The sequence below is a fragment of the Martes martes genome (genome assembly GCF_963455335.1).
Source record: "Martes martes genome assembly, chromosome: 10".
NCBI classification, from domain to species: Eukaryota; Metazoa; Chordata; class Mammalia; order Carnivora; family Mustelidae; genus Martes; species Martes martes.
Genome location: NC_137898.1, coordinates 61,499,398 through 61,522,605, shown reverse-complemented (window position 1 = coordinate 61,522,605; position 23,208 = coordinate 61,499,398). Strand labels below are relative to the sequence as shown.

At 38.9% G+C, this 23,208-nt stretch overlaps 1 protein-coding gene across 1 annotated transcript in view; it reads right to left on the bottom strand.

Moving 5' to 3' along the window:
* Positions 1–23,208, bottom strand: part of UVRAG (UV radiation resistance associated) — a 301,274-nt gene that overhangs the window by 66,017 nt on the left and 212,049 nt on the right. The window contains exon 13 of the mRNA XM_080817446.1: positions 6,315–6,393. Coding sequence (XP_080673572.1) covers positions 6,315–6,393 — 79 coding nt within the window. The remainder of the gene's footprint in view (positions 1–6,314; positions 6,394–23,208) is intronic.

Genomic DNA, 23,208 nt, shown 5'->3' with positions numbered 1-23,208 from the left:
TAAGATTCCACATATAAATGAGATCATCTGGCATTTGTCTTTCTCTACCTGACTTGTTTCACTTAGCACAATGCCCTCAAGATCCATCCATTTGTTACAAATGGCAGGATTTACTTCTTTTATTATGGCTGAATAATTTTCCAGGGACCGTGTGTGTGTGTGTGTGTGTGTGTGTGTGTGTGTACACATACCACACTTTATCCCTCCATCCACTGATGGACATTTAAATTGTTTACATATCTGAGCTACTGCAGATAATGCAACAGTGAATATGCGGGTGAAGACATCTTTTAGACTTAGTGTTTTCAATTCCCTCGGTTAAATACCCAGAAGTGGAATTGCTACGCCATATTATAGCTTTATTTTGAATTTCTTGAGAAACCTCCACATTGTTTTCCATTTTATCTGCACCAATTTATATTCCTGCCAACAGTACACAAGTGTTTTCTTTTTCTCCATATCCTTGCCAACACTGGCTAATTCTTGTCTTTTGGATAATAGTGAGGTGATATCTCATCGTGGTATTGATTTGCATTTCCCTGAGGATCAGGGATGTTTAGCACCATTCATCATATATTTTAAATCTGTTCAGTTCTCTCCATCTCCATCCCTACTATCCTAGTCCAAGCTACCAACAACCCTCATCAGGTCTGTTGAAATAGCCACCTCAGTGGTATCTTAGTTCTATTCTAGTTCTTCATAATTCATGAGAGAAGGAAGAACAATCTTTGAAAAAATAAATCAAGCCACTATCCTGCTTTAATTATTCATTGGCTTCCCTTTGTATTTAGAATTAAATTCAAACTCTTTATAATCTCTCAGGCCTTATAGGATATGCTCCCTGATTACCTCTCTCCTTACTTACTATACTCCTATCACATTAGCCATCTACACAAGCTCTTTCCTACATCAGGGATTGGGCACTCACTGCTCCCATGACCTTAACTTACTGTTTCCTAGCTCTTTGCATGGCTGGTTCCTTGTCATCTCCATGTCTTAACTCAATATTGCTTCCTCAATAAGGCTTATTTGACAATGTTATCTGCAGGTCCTTCTCTTCAGTTACGTCCCATTATATCGCCTGGCTGATTTCTATTATAGCATTTAACACAATCTAAGATTATTTTGTTTACTGTCTTTTCATTAGCTTATAAGTTTAATGAGAGAGTTTCCTTTGAAAAAAAATAGCTTTATTCTGATATAGCTCACCTACCATAAAATTCACCCATGTGAAGTGTATAATCCAATGGTATTTAGTATTTTATTATTATTTTTAATTATGGTAAAATATATTACATAAAATGTGTCATTTGGGCCATTTTAAAACCACTTTTAAGTGTATAATTCAGTGGCATTATCATTATATTCACAATGTTATGGAACTATCAACACTATCTTCTTCTAAAATTTTTTCATCACCCCAGACAGAAACTGTAACAGAGGTAAGTAATAACTCCCCCATCTCCCCCTTTCCCAGCTCCTAGTAACCTCCAATTTCCATGTATTTGCCTAGTTCAGATAATTCATATAAGTGGAACCATACAGTATCTATGTTTTTGTACCTGGCTTATTTATAAGGCAGAGATCTTGTGTGTCTTATTCACTGTTCTTTTTTTTTTTTAAGATTTTATTTATTTATTTGAGAGAGAGAGAGAGAGAAGGAGAGAGAGAAGGAGAGAGTATGAGAAGGGTGGGTCAGAGGAAGAAGCAGACTCCACGCCGAGCAGGGAGCCTGATGTGGGACTCGATCCCAGGACTCCAGAATCGTGACCTGAGCTGAAGGCAGTTGCTTAACCAACTGAGCCACCAGGCATCCCCTTACTCACTGTTCTCACTCAGAATATACAGCACATGGTAGATGCACAACTAATACTTGTTGACTCAATTCATAATTTGAAGCAAGTCACAATTCTTTGGGATCTGTTTCTTAACCGTGTATAACCATTCATTCATTCATTCATGCAACATTCTTTTGAGACTTTACAGTTTTAAGCATCGTGCTTACTCACTGAAATATCGTAACTGTGTAAAATAGATGCCTCTGCTCAATGAACATTCAGTTTCTTTCCTATATGGGAATGTCATCCTCTTTGACTCTGTGTCTCTGCTCAATGAACATTCAGTTTCTTTCCTACATGGGAATGTCATCTTCTTTGACTCTGTGTACTTTTAGGATGGAAATACAGTGGACCATTGACCAATGCAAGGGTTAGGGATGCTGACTGCCCACACAGATGAAAACTGCCTCTAACTTTCGACTCCCCAAAACCTAACTACTAATTGCCTCCTGTTGACTGGAAAGCTTACCAACAATACAACCAGTTGATTAATACATATTCTGTATATGTATTACATACTGTGTGCTTGCTCTTACGATATGCCTAGAAAATGTTATTAAGTCACAAGAAAGAGAAAAATACATTTATAGTACGGTCCTTAGCAAAAAAAAACAACAAAAAAAACATATATAAGTGGACCTTCATGGTTCAAATTCATGTTGTTTTAAGGGTCAACTGTATACAGAACAATGAAGCATACAGAAGCAAGGGAATCTCCGCCCCACCTGTCAGAATAAGTGATCCTAACTGGGGCAACAGATGTCCAAAGCCATACTGTCTTCAAATCCATTTAACATTAGCTGCGTCTTTCATTTTGTAGGGTGATAATGAGGGTTACGTGGATACATATATATGTTTCAAACAATAGAACTCTCCATAAATGTAACGCAAAAGTATTGTATTTTTTGATTTATTACTTTTTATGCTCTAAAAGCTAAAACTAAAAGCAAACTACTGTGTTATACGCAAATTCTAATGTAATGTACTTATAAAGTTACTGACAATTGTGGCAGAACCTGGTTATTTATTTATTTATTTATTTTACAGAGAGAGAGAGAGAGAGAGAGAGAGAGAGAGACAGCAAGAGAGGGAACACAAACAGGGGAAGTGAGAGAGGGAGAAGCAGGCCCCCGTGGGGCAGGGAGCCCGATGTGGGGCTTAATCCCAGGACCCTGGGATCATGACCTGAGCTAAAGGCAGAGGCTTAATGACTGAGCCACCCAGGTGCCCCAGAACCTAGTTTTTTAAATCAATGTTAATTATACCGTGCCTGAATTTTGCCAGGCCTGTTCCTGTAGTGTTACATGTTGACCAACAAAGAAAGCTATTTCCAGACAAAGGGGCTGACAAGTGAGAAATATTACCAAATGGTACTAAAAACAAGGCACTTCGCTTTATTCACTTTCAATACCCAGTAGAACACACAGACACATACCTTTAGACCGCAATGACAGGAAGAGGGCAAGGAGGCCTTACCACCCCTCTCAGCTCTTCAAACAACACTTGAGGATTTCTACTTGAAGGCCTGTCTTTCTAAGCTTGTGCTTTCAAAACGGGCTGGACTGGTCCCAAATACTGAAGTAACAAATATTACTAAATTCTGTCATTTCCTCTACCAAAAAAGTGATTTTACTACTACTTCTGGTTGTGATGAAAGGTCCTATTGACTATTCAAATCCTCAACCAAGTTATGGATGCAGTATTAAATGACTTCACTCCTTTTTCTCTGGCACTTTAACACATGCCAATGCTTTCATCCACCTCCACTAACCTGGCCTATAAATTACTGAGGTGGGGCCATTTTAATAGTATGATTTGTTCACATCTCTAGAGGTGGGGTATAAATGAGACTGGCTGAGAAGAAAAAACTCTCCTTTGACAACATGTATTAATATGTAAGGTATAGAAATATATGTAAGGTAGAGAAAACTAAATCTTCAAAAAGTTGGAAAATTTTCCTGATACAATATATGATTAGGGCTCATACTGATTAATACTTTTTTGATTTGTTATAAATTGAAATGTAACGAAGTGATGGTATTAAGGCCAAAGACAAAATGAAATATTTCGCAAGAAATATTAGAAGATGGACCATACACAGTTGAAGCAAAAGAAGGCTTAAGGTCACAAATTCGATAATAGTTTCTTTCTAAATTGTCAGAAGGGGCCTCCTGAATGCACTCTGAAACCTAAGACAGTTTGTTTATAAAAAGCTGATTGTCCTCTCCTTTTAAAAGTGCCACACAGTGATGAAAAATACAGAGGGCAAGATACTTGCTCTCTCTGGATTTAAAGGAGTTGACTTATCAATCTTAAACCCACACACAAGTGACAAATGTAGTCTCTCAAATCTTCCAAAAAAATTATTAAGTTGCAGAGGATAAAAAAAACTAGAAACCATCTATTGTTTAAACAGAGGAATACAACTAGTTCAGCATGGTTGTGACCTTGGTTCAGTTAAGAATGAAGTCAGAGGCTTCTTCTTGGGAAGTGCTCCAGAGTGAGGACCAAACAGGTACCTGAGCTGAGTCTGAGGTGCAGGGTGGACTTGCCCAAATTTTCCACTGCACACAGCCTCCATCTTTGTCTTGTCTTCAAAGCAAGCTGGACTATTCATAGCGCCTCTTTTAGCATCCTCTGGCATTCCTTTGTGTGTGAACTCTGTGTGTGTGTGTGTGTGTGTGTGTGTGTGTCCGCGCGCGCACATGCGAGCAGCTGAAATTTACCAAGAAATCCAGACATTCAGCTCTAGCCTTAATCAGGAGTAGGCTTCACCTGGAATCTTCCAACAGACTTTGGACCCCACCCTAAGTATTTAGCACAAGAAACAGAAAATAGGGCAAGGAGAGACAAACCTCTGCATTCAGATCAGAACTTAGTTCCACCAACTTTCCTGACATCCTGCCCCCCAGACTCTGGACTCATGTGCCCTTTTCCACATTGGCTGACCTCACCTGGAGGTACTCTCTAATTTACTTAGACCTCTTCTCCCTTCATGCACTCTTAGGCCACTTCTGCCTTTTCCATAGTATAAAAACATAGAAAAAAACCCCCCAAAACTATAATCAGTAGCACAAGACAGCCTTGAAATAAAAGTCCTATTTCTTTCCTTCCTTTTTTTTTTCCAAGCAGGCTCTATGCACTACATGTGGCTTGAACTCATGACCCCAGGATCAAGGGTAGCATGATCCACCAAACGAGGGAGCCAAGGGCCCCTAAAGTCCTATTTCCTAGACTAAGGTGATTCCCTGCCAAAAGTGGAGAGAGGGAAAGCATCAGGTGTGGGAAGAATGGCACAAGAATGGAAAGATGAGTCACAGGTCAGAGACTGTGGGCTCTGTAGATTGCCTGAAGTAAAGAACACAGGCTGGAATGGCAGTAATAAGCAAGCAGCATGACTGCGAGGGCGATGAGTATGCACTTACAAAGCAAATGATTAACCGAAGACTGCAGACTAGAAATTTGATCCAATATCAGAAAAGATAAGAATCTAAATAAAATCAAATTAAACATTAAACTGATATTTGATGAGGGATAGCCAGGCAAAAATGATACCATATGGAGAAATAATTCTAGATCCATCAGGAAGGAATAAGGGAAATTTTCAGTGAGTCTTTATATTCATACAGATAAAAGGCAGTCTTTTAAAAACAAAAACATCATAAACCTTTTTGCTTCTATTAAAAGAGAAGGTCTGAAGATACAGCTGATAATGTCTTTAAATAACAGTCAAAGCCTGGATGCTTATCCATGTGCTATTCCAGCTGAGTATGTCCAAATAAAAACAATGCACTGAAGCTGATCTTCCTTTACAACTAGAAAATATACGAAACGTCTACCTCTGGAAGCACAGTCAAGTACGCTACAGAAATGCTGCATGGCTCTTTTCAGAAAATGAAAACCCGAGCACCTGTTAGTCTTTCTACAGCATATGGGAAGACTTTATTTAAATGAGATACTAACTGGCTTAATGTCGAGAGAGCAGAAACCCCAGATGGGTTGGAAGGACCACGTGGTTGGTCTTTTCTTTTTGGTTCTTGCAAAACAAGGTGAGGAGACCATTAAGGACTTGCCAGAGGCACTAAACTTTTACTCCATAAACAACTCCCAATGCAAAATGAGTCCCTAAAAGTGGTTTAAGAGAACAAAGTGATTTAAGAGAAGAAAGCTGTGTGAGAAGCTACAGAGGAAAAAAGTTATAAATGGACACATTCAAGTACAGTCTACTAGCAAGTAACAACTTAGTAAAAGGCTTCTGAGTTTAGAAGGATTTCAATGTGCACCCACTGCTTCTCAGGAGTACTTATAATGGCATGAAATTAGGCTGTGGCCAAAAAAGAACTTCACACTATCACCGTAACTGGTTAAATAAAACAGTCAACTGTAGTAGTACTTATTTATAAAGAAAGATGGTCAGCAATCCAAGAAGTAGGTTGTATGTGGGAAGTAGAAAAGGAGTGAAGAGAGGTTACTTACCTGTGCTATATTTTTGTTCAGAAGATAGACACCATAATCAAATTGTAACTTCTCCCCTCCTTTTGGATATAATGGAAACCTAAAAAAATAAAAAAAAATTAAAAAATCCAGTAGGATCAGAAGTTTTCCAAAGCTTGAGTAAAACAACCTCCAAGTTGTTGACAAAGACAGAAGTTCCCTGAATATAGCATAAATATGTAAAGACTTGGACTACCTGGTTATAGTCCCTGCAACCCATCATCTTAATATCTTCATAATTAGTCCAATCAGATCAATGGTTCCTTTGTTTCAAAAAAAACTGAGGGATGCCTGGCTGGTTCAGTTGGTTGAGAGTGCAACTCTCGGTTTCGGCTCAGGTCATAATCTCAGGGTCATGAGACTGAGCCCTGCAACGGGCTCCAAGCTTAGCGCGGAGTCTGCTGGGGAGTCTTTCTCTCCCTTTCCCTCTGCCCCACCCCTCCCACACATGTGCTCTCTTTCTCTCTCAAATAAATAACTTTCCAAAAAATTGAGTAGGTCATGCCACAATGGACTAATACATAAAAAAATGACCCAACTAACCCTGAGAAGTTGAGACCACTATGTTTCATATTTATGTATCATAAACTTACCACCCTAAACTTAAGATCCTAGAAGCTTTTCCTCTAATACTTTGGGCCTGACAGCTCAAGTTCTATTAAATAGAAAAGAAGATTAAGGGGGGAAAATCAGACTTGAAAGCAACATATAAGGTTTCTGTTACTTTCAAGGTGGCCAGTCAAATCAACAGTACTAATATGAGTGAAAATTCATCCAAAATTCACTCACACCCACAGGCGTGCTATTTGGATGTTATTTCTCCAAGGCAATGTCATGCCATAGAGCTCTCATCAGACTTTCCATTTTAACCTGACTCACTGAATTAACAAAGGCATGAGATTTGTGGATTCTTATCAACATGATGAGTTATTTCAGAAAATAAGTTTCTCTCACTATTACCTTTTCCCTATCCCTGCAAATGAAGAAGAAAATGTTATATTCTACTCATATCTTCCCAATTCTCAAGACTAAGCATACATTTCTATCCTCTGAAATAAACACACAAAACACAGATCAATCACAATTTAGATAGGATCAAGAAGAAAACTTCACCTTCTTTAGTTCTGCAATATATGATTATTCTCAAAAATAAAATAATCCTATTGAAATGAATGGAAGGTGACAATTAGTGGACATTCTTAATTTCAACTGCCTGAGGAAAAGATACATTCCATAAAGTCTGATAGATATTGTTTTCCAGGAAAAATAAAGGAAATAATTAAAAACCTTTATATTGGGGCACCTGGCTAGCTCAGTGGGTTAAAGCCTCTGCCTTCAGCTCAAGTCAGGATCCCAGGGTGCTGGGATCGAGCCCCGCATCGGGTTCTCTGCTCAGCAGGGACCCTGCTTCCTCCTCTCTCTCTGCCTACTTGTGATCTCTGTCTGTCAAATAAATAAATAAAATCTTAAAAAAAAAAACCCTTTATATTAAATTTTTTTTAAGATTTATTTATTTATTTATTTGACAGAGAGAGAGAGAGATCACAGGTAGGCAGGCAGAGAGGGGGAAGCAGGCTTCTGGCTGAGCAGGGAGCCTGACGTGGGGCTCGATCCCACAACCCTGAGATCATGACCCGAGCCAAAGGCAGAGGCTTAACCCACTGAGCCACCCAGGGGCCCCATATTAAATTCTTGAAAGCTGTTGATTACATATAGTTTCTGAAAGGTAAATTCATTGTGCTATAAAATTACAGGCACTGCGGAATGAGTAAGTTCATGAACTTCTTTATTCTCTACTAAGGGAACACCAAATGTTTCATACATCCATCAAGAAGATACAGCTTTGTATTTAATTGAAGCAGCAAAAAATAAAGCAGGCCATGTGGTGTGGCCCTAAGTTGAGATACATAAAAATAACAGCAAACTTAGGATAAGCAAAGTGCAGCACTAGGCTTTCCCAGGGTGTTTGGGAATCATCCAAATTTGTATGAGGTAGCTTGCAAAGAAACTACCAAATTGCAAAGACGTAATAACACAGGGGCCCTCTGGAAGGAATCTAGTAGAGTCCCAAAGCTCTGTATTATGTAGCTGTTATTCTATAAACATCACATGTAGATTACGCAGCTTTCCAATCCCACATATATCTCCGCCTTCAAGTTACCAATACAGAAACAGTTTCAAATGTTAGAAGAGTACATTAAAATAAGCACACGCTAATAAGCCAAGTCTCTACATTCCTGAAAAATGGATCTCACAACATCGACTTTATTACTTCATCAGGACTTCTTTATAGAAAAAGTCACAAGGTGTGTACGTAACATTAAAACAAATCTGAAGAGTGATTAAAGCCAAAGGTTCAAATAGGACAATTTTAAGACAGACCGATCATTAGGACAGAGTTCCTATCTTACATTGCTTTCAAATTCTTTTTTTTTTTAAAGATTTTATTTATTTATTTGACTGAGAGATAGAGAGAGAGAGAGAGAGAGAGCACAAGTAGGCAGAGAGGCAGGCAGAGAGAGGGGGGAAGCAGGCTCCCTGCGGAGCAGAGAGCCCGATGCGGGGCTCGATCCCAGGACCCCGAGATCATGACCTGAGCTGAAGGCAGAGGCTTAACCCACTGAGCCACCCAGGTGCCCCTTGCTTTCAAATTCTTAAGGGACCACTTCACGTTGAACAATATAATAGCTTTTAACTATTATACATTCATCTCAGTTTGCAAAAGTACATGGATCTATAGATCTACTAGACAGTCTAAAAACTGAAATCCATTTTAAAGGGTAAAACCTATTACCATCAGGACACAAGATACAAATCAAAGGCACCTTAATTCAGTGTAGACAGAGAATCACATCAGCAAACTGTAGAAGGTTTAGGTAAGAATGTGGTCATTCAAGTACACCTAGAAAAATGTCCTTAGCTCCACAAATAGGATTCATTAAAGGGGAGTAGTACCTTAAATAATTGGAGGAAGAACTATATATTTCCTATTACAAAACTCTTACAGAAAAGGCAAATTGTCTGAAAAGTTCACTAACTCTACATGGCACCTATCAATGAATATAAAAGCAATAAACAGATTACGTGTGAAGATGATCTGGCGCTCTTGAGCACAGGGTAACTTCAGTATGAATTATGACATGACTACCACAAAGCTAGTGTGATCCCAGGCTGCATTAAAAGAAACAGAGCAGATAATCAGGAAATATGCTACTGGCAACTACTCTGTAATGGGTCAGACTATACTGAGAGACTTAAGTTCAGTTCTGGGAGTTAATTTTTTTATAAACATATAGATAAACAATTGGGAAATTCTTTTTCTTTTTTTAAAGATTTTATTTATTTATTCGACAGACAGAGATCACAAGTAGGCAGAGAGAGAGAGAGAGAGAGAGAGGAGGAAGCAGGCTCCCTGCTGAGCAGAGAGCCCGACACAGGGCTCAATCCCAGGACTCCGGGATCACGACCCAAGCCGAAGGCAGAGGCCCCAACCCACTGAGCCACCCAGGTGCCCACAATTGGGAAATTCTTATAGGTTATGTTTCTTATGGGTTTTACAATAATCTCATTCGACTATAAAAAGCATGCACTGCTTTTTGGTTTTTGTTAAAAAAAAAAATGATTTGCCTTGATCACCTACTCAATGGGAGAGACATAACTGGAGTATTAGGTCTTTAATTATAAATTCAGTATTCTTTATCACCTCAAAGTGCTTAAGAGAAGCAGCACAACCAAGATCACTAGAAGAATGGGAGCTCTGGTTCTAAGAGAAATGGTTGAAAGAACAAGAGATGTTTAGTCTGGAGCACAGAAATTGCAGAGAAAACAAATGAAGGACTTCCAGAGAGAAAAAGAATTGTTTTTGTTCTCATGGTTATAAACAGGGAGAACTGAAGTTAATGGTAAAAGTTACAGGAAAATTGATTTCACCCAGAGTTAGTCAAAATCTAAAAGATCCTGGGTAGAGGCAGCCAATCAGAAGCTGGACAACAAATAATGGACATATATTCAGGGGCCTAATAGGCTGAATGGTGGTCCCCAAAAGGTATGTCCATACCAAATTCTATGAATGTGACCTTATTTGGAAAAAGGGCTGCCATTAAGTTAAGGATCCTAAGATGAGATTGTCCTCAGTTTATCTGGGTGGGCCTTATAGCCACTACATGTCTGTATCAGGGCCACACAGAGTAACAGACACAGAGGTGAACATCATGTGAAGATGGAGGCAGAAATTAGTTACATAGCCTCACCTGGAACCACTAGAAGCTGGAAAAGGCAAGGAAAGATTCTCCCCAAGAGCCTCTGGAGGGAGTGTGACCCTGCTGACACTTTAGTTTTGGAACTCAGGCCTCCAGAACTATGAGAGAATAACTTTCTGCTGTTCGAAGACACCAAGTCTGTGATATTTTGTTACAGCAGCCCTAGAAACTGACACACAGGTGGGGGGGACTACCAAACACTGAATGACTCAGTAGACTAGATGAAGTATACCTCCTCCATCTCCAGGATTCTGTAATATTAAATAAGCAAAACTAAATATACTGAATATAACTTCATCTTTCCTTCAGGAACCAAGAAAATATTTCAAGACTGTAATCCAAAGAGTCATAATGGTAATCAACAGCTAAGGCTACAAAGTAGATCTACTGAGATGCCAGTAAATGGAATGAGCAAAAAAGAGATTCATATGTATATGAATTCACGTATATATATATGAATTACTTTCTATGTGTGTGCATGTGTATATACACAAAGAACAAATTTCACTGAATTTGGAAAAAAACTGTAAAAGGAAGTGACTATGAATCATTCTTCCCTAAAAAAGATAACAGTTATTAAAAGCACTACACTCTCCCCAACCTAGACAATTTTACAAAGGATTCCAAATTGGTGACGGTTTCTTGCCTTCACCTTCAGGAACCCATATCAAGGTCTGGTTCTTTAATGGTTCAACTGGGGATAAGGACATGGTATAGTTAATTCAAATTTTTTTACTGTGTATGTTAAGATCAATTCTGCTCAATGCATCTGTAGAAAACATGACAATATATATACTCATTATATTTTGAAGTCATGACTTTACTTCAAACTAACATACATACTTTCCTGTTCAGATTAGTTTCCTACCACCACTTTTATCAGTTACTCAGGCTTAAAATGACATTCAGTCTTTAGCCACCTTCTTTGCCTTTTGTATTTGCAATGATTCACCGAGTCAACAAGTCATTTTTCCTTGAAACATTCCTATCTCTCCACTCCTGCCACTCTGGAATATTCTTTGCTGTTGTGTGCATTGCAGGATGTTTTAGCTGCATTCCTGGCTACTCATTAGAAGCCAATATTATTCTTTATCCTCTTAAGTCCAAGTTTTTTTTTTTTTTTTTTAAATCATGTTGCTTCTCAGCTCTGCTTCCTAATCACTTATTGTCTTCAATTTCCACTCCTCTGCCCAGCTTTCCAGGCCTAAGGGACCGGACCTGTCTGCCTGATGTATGTGCAGCTTATTATGCTCAAGTGGTTTCCTCACAGTCTCAAGACACACGAGCTTATCACTCTCTGCCTTTGCGCACTTCCTAGAAATGCTCATCTCCCTTTCCTTCCACCTGGCAGAGGAAAAGAGACTGTTTCACTTGGTCACGACTAAAGAAAAGAAACTCACATTTTGTTTTTAAAGATTTTATTTATTTATTTGACAGACAGAGAGATCACAAGTAGGCAGAGAGACAGGCAGAGAGAGAGGGGGAAGCAGGCTCCCCACTGAGCAAAGAACCCAATGCGGGGGCTTGATCCCAGGACTCTGAGATCAGGGCCTGAGCTGAAGGCAGAGGCTTAACCCACTGAGCCATCCAGGCGCCCCAGAAACTCACATTTTTCTACTGAGTTGTATAGTATCACTAAACCCTTATGTCTGCGTCACTGCAAGTTGATGCTAATGCAGTGACACCACGAGGCAGACCACAGGCACACTTACAGGATGGGAAAGGGCTGCAGTAGAGCAAGGGAAAGGGAAAGGAAATAAAGTCAGCAAGGTAAAGGGTCTGGGTCATCCCCAGTCACAATAAGAACTTTGGCTTTTACTCCAAATGAGGGGAAACTCTGGGGGGTTGTGAGGACAAACTGCAGGGAAGAAGAAAGGAAACATGGAGAGGCCACTGCAAAAATCAAAGCAAGGGAAGAGGGTGGTTTAAACCAGGACAGCGGCTGTGAAGTGGTCAGAAGTGACTGGATTCTCCTATTTTGAAGACAGAACCAACAAGACTGGTTGGCTAATCTTACATGAGGTATGGGAGCCAGGGGAGTCAAGGAGAACTCCAAAGTTGCTGGCCTAAGCAACTGACAGAATGAGGTTTTCATCTCAATGTTGACACAAGTATAGGTGGCACTGAAAACAGTTACGGGCTGGCGTGAGGAACAGAGTGCGGGCTCGGGGCTAGAAGATTCGTCTGCAGAGGACAGCAGGGGCCAGACAGGGCGAGGTCCTGTAAACCATAAGATACCAAGACTATACCCTTATGGACAATGGGAAGATAACCAAAGACTTTTTTAAGTGTGGGAGTGACAGGATTGGGGTTATATTTTGTAAAGAGCACCCTGACTACTGCAGACCTGGGTTAGAGGCTGCTACAATGGTCTAAGCCAGAATGGTGACAGTTTTGATTAGGATTCCAATAGTGGAGAGGAAAAGATGTGAACGGATTTGCGCTATAATTGACGGGTGGAACTGAAAGGACTTTGGGACAGATTGGTTGTAAAGGTGGTGAAGAGGGAGGAGTCAAAGGTGACCATTTTGTGTTTTGATTGAGTAAGTAGGTAGATGGTGGTATCTGTGAAATGAGACCGGGAACACTGGAAGAGGAATAAGTATATATGTTATTTGGGTATATAATAGATATAAAATATATGTGTTATATAAAATTTTATTATATATAAGGTTAGAAGAGAAATTTGGGGTAAAAATGTTAAGGAATTATAAAAATTGAGATGGGGGGGTGCCTGGGTGGCTCAGTGGGTTAAACGTCTGCCCTCAGCTTAGGTCATGATCCCAGGGTCCTGAGATCAAGCCCCGCATCAGGCTCTCTGCTCGGTGGGGAGACTGCTTCCCCATTTCCCTCTGCCTACCGCTCTGCCTACTTGTGCTCTCTCTCCTGTCAATAAATAAATAAAATCTTTAAAACAATAATTGAGATAGGTACTACAGCCATAGATATGAACGAGATGGCCTAGGGAAATCATAGAGAAGTTATTTCAGAGCCTTTAGAATATCAACAAGGGATGGTGAAAACGAAGAGCAGCCAGGGAAGGACTAGTCAGAAAGATTTAAGGAAAACCAAGTGTCTCACCAAAAAAGCTCAGAGAAAGTGTTGATTTAAGAAAGACTGTATTATCAAGAGTTAAATGCAGCTGACAGATTAGGCAAAATGGACATAAAAATATGTGTAATGGATGTAATTATAAGAGTTCATTGGTAGGGAGCTTTGGTAATATGGTAAACACAAGTTTAAATGAAGTAGTGGGGAATGACGGAAGGCTGGTGTGAATTCAGGAGTGATGGAAGTGGGAAAATGGAGCGGAGGAGAATTTGGCACAGAGAACAGTGAGCTCAGTAACAGGAGGACAGGGTGAAGCACAGCAAAACTTCCTGAGAAGGTAAGACGGACAGGCTCTCCATCCTACAGGTGAGGATACAGGAGAAAGATCTGCCTTAGGTGGCAGGTGGGACAACTATCCCATTATAGGAAGGATAAAGAAAATGAAACAAGCCTGGATGGACAAAGTTTATCTATCTGACAAATTTCCACTGAACTCACACTGTGCCAGCTATAGTGCTAGTGGCAGAGACAGGAGGGTGTGCACACACAGACAATGAAGCCTGGAGTCCAGCGGAGTACACGGGCATTGTTAATATAATCACTAACAAATATGTAATTTATAAATTAAGTACTCAGAAGGAAAGAGCACTATTCCAGAAAAGAAGCAGACAAAAACTAAGAGGGAAGAATTGTGAAAGAAAGTGACTCTCCAGCTGAGATCTCAAAGATGGGTAAAAGCTAAGGGAAGGAATGTTCTAATTAGAGAAAGCAGCATATGTAAAGGCCCCAGTGTCAGGAAGGAGCATGGTGCTTCAAGGATTGGAAGGAAGGCCGGTATATTGGACTGAGGCGAGTTGTGCTCAGAGATAAAGCTGAAGCTGGATAGAAGGGAAAATTTGCAGGGCCCCCTACCCTCTAGATATGCCTAGATTATGGTCTGATTCTTTTCCTAAGAGAAACAAGAAACCATGGAAAGACTTTAAATAAAGGTGTAACTTGCTCAGAATTATACTTGACACCTTCCTTTTTAAATGAACACTTTCTCTTTGAATTTTCCTGATGATGACAGATTTGCATTTTGAAGAAATTATGGCTGATTACAGTGGAAAATGGTTTAGCGGTGAGACCAGCTTGTTATACACATCTAGGGCAGAGATCATGGTTGCCTGGTCTAAGGTGGTGGTATTAGAAATGGTAAAAATAAGACTAATTTAGAAGGCTTTTAGGAAATAAAATCATAAAGATTCCTATCTGGTTGGAAGTGAAGAGTGATGGAGAGGGAGGGATCATGGATAACTCTTAATGTTTGTTCTGCTGAACCAGACAGGAGCTTGATCAAATGGCAAAAAAACTTGAACAAAGAATGTAGTAGAACTGCAGAGCACTACTGGGAGCCCAGAAGTGGTTATTAATCATGAGTTTATAATGATGCTATTGTGTGACTTTATCTAGACATCTGCTTGGATGCAGCAAGTACAAAGAAAATGGACAGCAGGGCTGTAAAGATGACAAAAAGCTACAAGGGGCAAGATGAAGGTGTTACTAAAATAATGGGGCATAACATCTAAACTGGAAAAAAGGGGCCAGGGTCTAAAGGCCACCAAGAGGAGCAATGAACAAGTGGCTGAAGGAACGAGCAGAAGGAGAGAAAGTATTCAGAGAGCAAGAATCAAGATTTTGGATGTGAACTGAAATGATGACATGAACCATAAGATTAAGTGAAAACAATGAAATGCAAGAGGTCATTGGTAACAAAGATCAAGAAAATGAGAGGCCAGGGTGTTGGATGAATCATCCATTTGGGTGTTAATTTCGCCCATAATAGCAAGACCTTGAATATAGAGAAAGAGTATTTCTCTTTCCCAAGTTCTCTGCTTTCTCCATTTCTCAGTTGCCAAAATATGTGAGTAAGGGCATTATAGGGTGTATAGTTGAAGAATATACTCTCAAGAGAGAATGGTTCTTGTAGGTTTGCTTTACCAACAGAGTAGTGAGAATCTAGAAAAAGCAACGAGGAGCAAGAACACCCTCACCTCCTGAATCTGAATACCCAGCATTTTAAAAAAATGAGTAACTACCAATGAGAAGGCTATAGGAAAAGAAGGGTCCTCAGGGAAAATTCAGGCTCAGTTAGGCTGAACTCTGATAAGAACCTGAAGATATAGGAGGGTTTGTTGATTATACAGATGTACTTTCAGAGGATCCAGCTGAAGGGCTTGAGTCTGGATCAGGGTCAAGGAAGTAGAGGGCATTTTGAGGATGATGGAGATGACAATACATGATTTTTTAAAAAATGTATGTTCAAATGTCAATTTATTATTTTTTCTTTTCTATCTTACTTTAAAAATCTTATGATAATAAAATATTTTGAAATGTTTCGGTACGAATTTGAGGTATTCTCATTGGACAGTTTCTGTTTTCTCTGTAAAATCAGAAATGAGGTGATTTATCAAGCATGAAAAGGAAAATTAGGGATGGGAAAAAAGGAGAGAAGGTCTGATATAGTCACATAGCTGGAGAACTAGTTATCTAGGATGTATTGATCCAGCAAAGATGGAGGAGTCTAAATATACAGCGCCAGCAGTCTTTCCAGCTGTGTGACTGTTGTTCCAGGAGCTAAGCGGACTGGAGGTAAGAATGATGGGATGGGGCATTTAGGATACTGACAAGAGAGAAGCTATGAGGAAGAAGCTACTACGATAGAAGAATAATGACAGTGGCCTACTAGGGGCAGGATGACGGCTCAAGTCTCTAAGGGGGTACATTAGTGAGTTTTTAAATGATCCTAACATACATCAAAACCCAACAAATCTAAACAATGTCAATGATAAAATATTTCTCCCAGAAAAAAATATTTTGTGGGTCTAATTTCTAAACAATTAGAAATTGCAGTGACTGTTTAACTTCAATATATATATAAGCTTCAAATCAAGGCTTTTTTTCATTATCCCCCCCCCCAATAAAAATTCTATCTATATGGAAGTTAGTTCAGAGAGCTCCCAGTTATACAGTCAGCTGAACGAAGTGGACGAGGCTATATACTTCCATCTCTAGTGTTGGTTTTGAAATTTGAATGGTTGAGAATGGTCTGGAATGCTCTGGGCACCGTTTGTGTCTCCAAACTGTTCCATGCTACATATTCCTGTGTTGAAACAGTAGATTCAAAGTAAACAATGATGGTAGTGTGTAATTTCTTGTCTGAGTTTTTTTCTGGTGTAGAGTTTTAGATAAGATTATTCAGATACAAAAGTACTGCAGTTGGCCTTAAACAAGGTATGGTGACATACAAGCCTTTAAAATTGTTCCTTGAAGATGGACACACTGAAACTGTGTTCAATAAAAGAGTAAACATATACACATTTTCTCAATCAAAGAAAATTTTCTACCTTTCTTTTTTTTTGCCATTATTTGTTTAATTTCATGATCATTAGTGGACACAATTTTATCATATAGAGAAAACAGTATTAAAAATGACCCGCTCCAAGGGCACCTGGGTGGCTCAGTCTGTTGAGCATCTGACCCTTGATTTTGGCTCAGGTCATGATCTCAGGGTTGTGAGATCCAGCCCCACATTAGGCTCCTTGCTCAGTGCAGAGTCTGCTTCTCTCTCTCTCTCACTTCTCTCTCTCTCCCCTTGTTACTTTTCCCCTCCCCCTGGCCCGCACTCTCTTTCTCTCTCTCTCTCAAATAAATAAATCTTAAAAAGTGATCCACTCCAAGTGTCAAAAACACTAGGTACATGCCCCTGAGAAATGATTTTAAATTGACACCAGGAAATACAGCAGATATTACTTGCTCTAGACCCAGATACACGGGAGGTGTGAGATAAGAAACAGTCTCCCATTAAGACGGCTCTAGGGTAAGTGATACTTTAAGGAGAGAGCAATTTATTTTACTTACATCAAGCAGTTGTATATTCAGTGGTATATCTTAGTTGTTTACACAGTAATATAGTAAAAGGGTTGAAAGCTTGTCTATATTATAATCACTGAAGAAGGGTTTTAGAAAGCACAGAGGAAAGATCTAGGGAGGAAGTAAGGACAGTGATAATAGATTAGAGGAGAAGCAGCAAACAATAACTAACAATGTAGAAATAATCCATGGGCAGAGGGTGACAAAAGTCCTCACAGGAGAATAAGAAGAGTGATTTTTTCTTCCCCATCTTCCTCTATGGGAAGAAAAGGGAGAGAGATTGTAGAACAGAAGATCTTACAGGCCAATAAATGAGATTACACTCGATACGACAGGTAATAAGATGCCATCACAAGTTTTTAAAGGAGAAATCATGTAATGAAAAGATTTACATCGGATTCTTTTCCTTGCCAATATTAAATATAGTTCTTTAGAGCTGTACTAAAAAGAGAATGGAATTTCAGGGAAATAGAATTCCAAATAATTTCAGTAAGAAGGTTAAAAATAATCCCTATTTTTTTACTTGGTAAGCTGCAGGGCTGTGGAAATTGTTAAAGAACTCAATATCAATTTCCTTGCAGAAACCTTCCAGTTTCTCCACACCCTTTTGCTAACTGTTGAAAAATAGTCTACAGACAAATTTCAGTGAACAGGACAAAATTAAAGGATGGAAACCATGTCTTTTTTAATAGTCAGTTTTGTAAAATAAAAATTCTGCCAAGAAAATCAAAATACATTCCACAACATTAACAGCCATCTTCTATTTGCCTGGGTTTAATAGCACCTGTTTCCCACAAAATCTGCAAACGTTAAAAGACCCCCACAAAATCCTACAATTAAACATGCAAGGTGCATAAACCTACCATACTTGGTAATGCCAGAAGATTTTTCCATCTGGAACAGGAATTCGGAAAAAAGACCATTCACCATTTAAAATTTCTAAAGACAACTTCCCGAAGGGTGCATATAATACAGGTTTGTTTAAACATATCAATGCACCTAATGGCACAGTCTCTGTAAACTGCTTCTTTATCAGTGCCAGGAAGATAAGAGGGACTCTATGTTGTATAGCAAAATAATGTATTTAATTATAGTACCTATTTAGGAGTGGGGGAAGGAGGATGAGAAAAATAGAAGAGGGATATAAGGCTTTTAAGTTATGAAAGTCAGAGTTACAAAAGTCTGGCTTTGCAGTCAGGCATAGGCTCAGATTCCAGCTTTGCTATTTACTTGTAGTGTTAACTTAGGCATAGTGCTCTAACCTGTTTCCAAATCTCTACAATGGGTTTAATAATACCAATATCTCAGGCCTGCCCTAAGAACTGAATTACACAAAAAATCTAAGAGCCAGCACAGTTACTAGGATACAGTAGGCATTCAATTATTATTACTACTATGCTTTATTTCCTGGCCTCACCTCTCCCACACCTATCTCTACATGCCACAATGGGAGATACCATAGTTTACTCACTTTGCTGCCTCCTGAAATCACACACTATTCTTATGCACCTGGTACTTCCTATCCCATATTTTAGTTGTTTACACAGAAGTCCTATTTTCTCTATTACACTATAAATTCCTTGAGAACGTAAGTGTTAAGCTCAGAGCCTTACCCACCATAGGTATTCAACAAATATCTGCAACAAATGAATAAAGACTAAATTTAAAAAATACTGAAGAACAAGTATCTGATGATATACAGCCCTGTAAATTAAAAAAAATATATATTTTAAGACTGAGAAATATTTTCATCTTTCTTTCTTAACCTTAATAGAATACACCTAGACAGTCAACTCCCATTTTTAGAAAGTGTTTCAAACTCTGCTCAGAAGAAAAATTTGTGGGCGGGGGGAGGAAATTTCAAGTTACAGAATGGTGTTTACCGTGGATTAGTAGGAAGCAGTGCCTTCCAGCACTAGAGTAAGAGAGCCAGTAAGCGTAGTGACACAACAGCAATACCGATGCTGATGTTGGGACTCTGTTCTACATTAGCAATACAACGCGACTGTCCTATAGGCACTACGGAGGTGCCCACCATCACACAGTCCTTCTTAATACTCAACAGCCAACAATCCCACTCTACTCTACCTCACCCCCGCCCTGAGTCTGGATTAGTTCTGTCTTCACAGAACCCTGTACCCTAAACAGTACCCTTTACATTATATTGTAATTGATTACTTATTCCTTCGAATCTAAGAATGAAAAACGTGAGGCTAAGCCTTAATACTGTACCCCAGTTTCTAGAGTACAGCATCTGGAATATATTTACTTGTGGGATGGACGGAGGAGTGAATGAACAGATGGATGGTAGAGCTATGATTCCGACCCATGCCTGTTTGATTCCTAATACTGCGCTTTCAATTCTACACCACTGTCCCCATCTAGTAATAAACCCATTTTGTGAGTCTGTGTTACTTTGTAAACTTCATTTACTCAAGATTTCTATAAAAATTCATGGGACTTCCTTCTTCATCTCAAACATCAGATGTTCATGAAGCAAATAATTTCCAAATTCATCAACTGCCTGGGTAAGTTGGCATCTTGAAAACCACCAAATCTAGCTTTTATATGACAACATTTCGGGTTTACAGCTAAGTCGAAAAGGTGAGATTGTTAACACCAATATCTATAGGTCTCATTAAAATCCAAAATGTAACTTCTAAAGTCCTAGTAACAACATTACATATATGTATTACTTCGGGGATTTATACATAAAGAAGAGTGGTTAAAAAACATGGAAATAAACCCATAAGGTTTTGAAATATCCACTTAATTTCACTACATTGATTTTTCAATCATTGTGTACATAAATTTCTTAACTACTTTAGTTTTAAAGGTTAATTTTAGATCATTTATCATGAAGCCTAAAAACGTCTCTGTGCTTTCTAGATGTCAAAGCTCAAAATTACATATATAAGTTAACTAAAGTGAATTTTCTAAAATGAATACGTTGTCTAGGAATTCCATGTATTTAGAATATATTTGAGAAAGACATATTTCAATTCTGAAATTGCAAAAGGAATCACTTCAACTCATCATTTCACCCAATTTCAGAGCACAGAAAGATAATTTAGTGGCCCTTAAAAGTCATTCTGTTTAAGTGAAGACTCCACAGGATGAGAAAACTCCAAGGATCATTGACCTGACAGCAACCAATGCTAACATCTAGGTTGTCATAATCAATCTGCTTTAATTATCAACAAGTTTTCTCCATTTCTGCCTAGTCATTTAGACCTGACCTCTGACAAGTACTTACAAGTCATCGAAATCTCATTTTATTTTATAGCCTCATATTTGTTATTGGGCTAATCTTTACCTGTTCTACATCACACAACAGCTTAAATATTTGAATGGCCCAGCAATAAATTTCCATGGTCCCCCTGGGTCAGTCAGATGTTAGCTGTTAAGTAAAGCTAAAAGGATCTATGCTTCATAAATTTCCTTCAGGGTCCACATTTGCTCTTACAGGCTAGGCTTTCAAGCCCAAACATCTTTATAGCTATGTGCAGTGATTTATTAACTCCTCCTTGTTTTTATCCAAAAAGATCAATCACATATGTATCAATAAGCTGGTGTGCTGGTGACTGCTTTTTATTGTACATATAACCACCTGCCTTTAATACAAACTTGAGTCTAAAGCTTTTGTAAGCGCTTGCCGGATTTAACTACCTTCACCTGTTTCTAATTTGGTATAAAACATATGGTTTAACTCTGCTATTTAGTTCTAAGTCAGCCTTTCCTCTTATGGACCCAACAATATAAAACAAACCCAGAGCACAAAAAGCTAAATTTGGTGGATGTTACACACACACACACACACACACACACACACACACACACACACACTTCCCCAATTACTTCTGAAGAGCACTTCTGACAAATAACAGGAATAAAATATTTTGCAGCTATGAAATTATTACATTTCTTTGCAAACAATTAGATATGTCCCCTATTACTCTCGAGGGTTCTAAGAATTATGCCCAAACTACAAAAGTGACTGTTTTATCTCGGGACCTCAAAAAAGGTAACAGCCATATATGGCTGCCTGTGAGGTCAGGGAAGAGCGTTCCTATCTTTACATTCAGGAATCTACATCCAGCCAGGTGAAAGCAAGATTTTCTTTTCCCTTCCCTTATCCTTCTGTAAATTAGACCAAAAGTTGGAGAGGCGGGGCGCCAGCAGAGAGAGAGAACCACCACCTAACCCACCATGGTAAAGTCAATACTAAAATTAAGAGTGTCTGGGTGATAGGGCAGGGAGGAGTAAATCCTCAGGAAAAAATGACTAATAGAAATGTCTAGGAAAGGCAGAGAAGTCAACACAGCCTCCCACAGCTCTACCAGACTTCTTTCCTACACACATTTACTTTTCCAGTCATGGTGGGACCTGACAACACTGGCCACAGCTGGCATTTAATCTCCCAAATTCCTCTCATCCTTTGAGGCCCAATGCAAAAAACCTCTATCTACTCTACTTTTCCCAACTCCTCAATCAGAATTGATGGTGCTTCCATAAGATTTATCAGTATTTATGCATCATTTGGGAGCTTTCACATATTTACGTGTCTGTCTCTTGTACAATAATCTAAAAGGCACTGAATAAATGTTCACTGAATTGTATTAAACTGGTTTACAAAGAAAAAGATTTTGTATGAATGAAGCACATGGAAATTAAAAATTAAAAGTCAAATTTCTCTACAAACCTGATAGTAAAAACATCAGTTTGCATGCTTATTAGCTAATACCTTTAACTCTACCTCTATTCCTAGATCCCAGAACCAATTATTCTCAACACTTTAAGCTGCCTTTTCCCCTTGGTATTTACCCTACATATATCTAATTAATATCCTATATTCCTGTTTCTTAATTTTACGGTTTAAAAAATAATCTACTGACAACCTGCTGAGGAAGATGAGGATTCAGCTCTCTTACATGCTGCTTCCCCACCTCGTCTCAAAACACCCACATTTCCCTTCCTCCCATTCTCTCAACAGGGTCAACACTATGACTTTTGGTTAAATCAGTTTAAATCAATATGTAACATTACAGCATCAAAAGCACATAATTATTATTTTGAGCTAAGCTACATAATGTACAATATTTACATCTTCCTTCTTTTAAGCTTGGTTCTTCCTGGAGTTAGTAACTATCTAGTTCGTTCATTTGCTAAATTTATCAATGTATACCTCTCACTAATTCAGCCCCTGACTCCCTGAAAGCCATGAAAATCTTGCTTTATTCCCTTGTATTAACAGAACACATCTTCCAGGAGCTCCCTAGAAAAGGTGCAGAGGTAGGTTTTTTTAGGGACTGCCATGTCTGAAAGTCTTTTCTCTAGTCTTACATTTGATTGGTCTGACAGATAGATAAATCTAGGTCATAGGAATGACTCCCGGTATGTCAAGGGCATGCCCCACTGTTTTGTAGTTTTCAGTGTCTGCGTTGAGCAGTCAGACACTATAACTCCTATTCCTTTGTATGTATTTATCCCCCTTTGTAAGCTTTCAGGATCTTCACTTTACCTCCAGCATTTTGAAATATCACAGTTCTCAGCACTCGGTGGGCTCTTGCAATCTGAAATCAAGTCTTTCAATTATTGGATTTTTTCTCACATTCTTTCTTGGATGATTTCCCACACTGTTTTCTCTGTTCCTT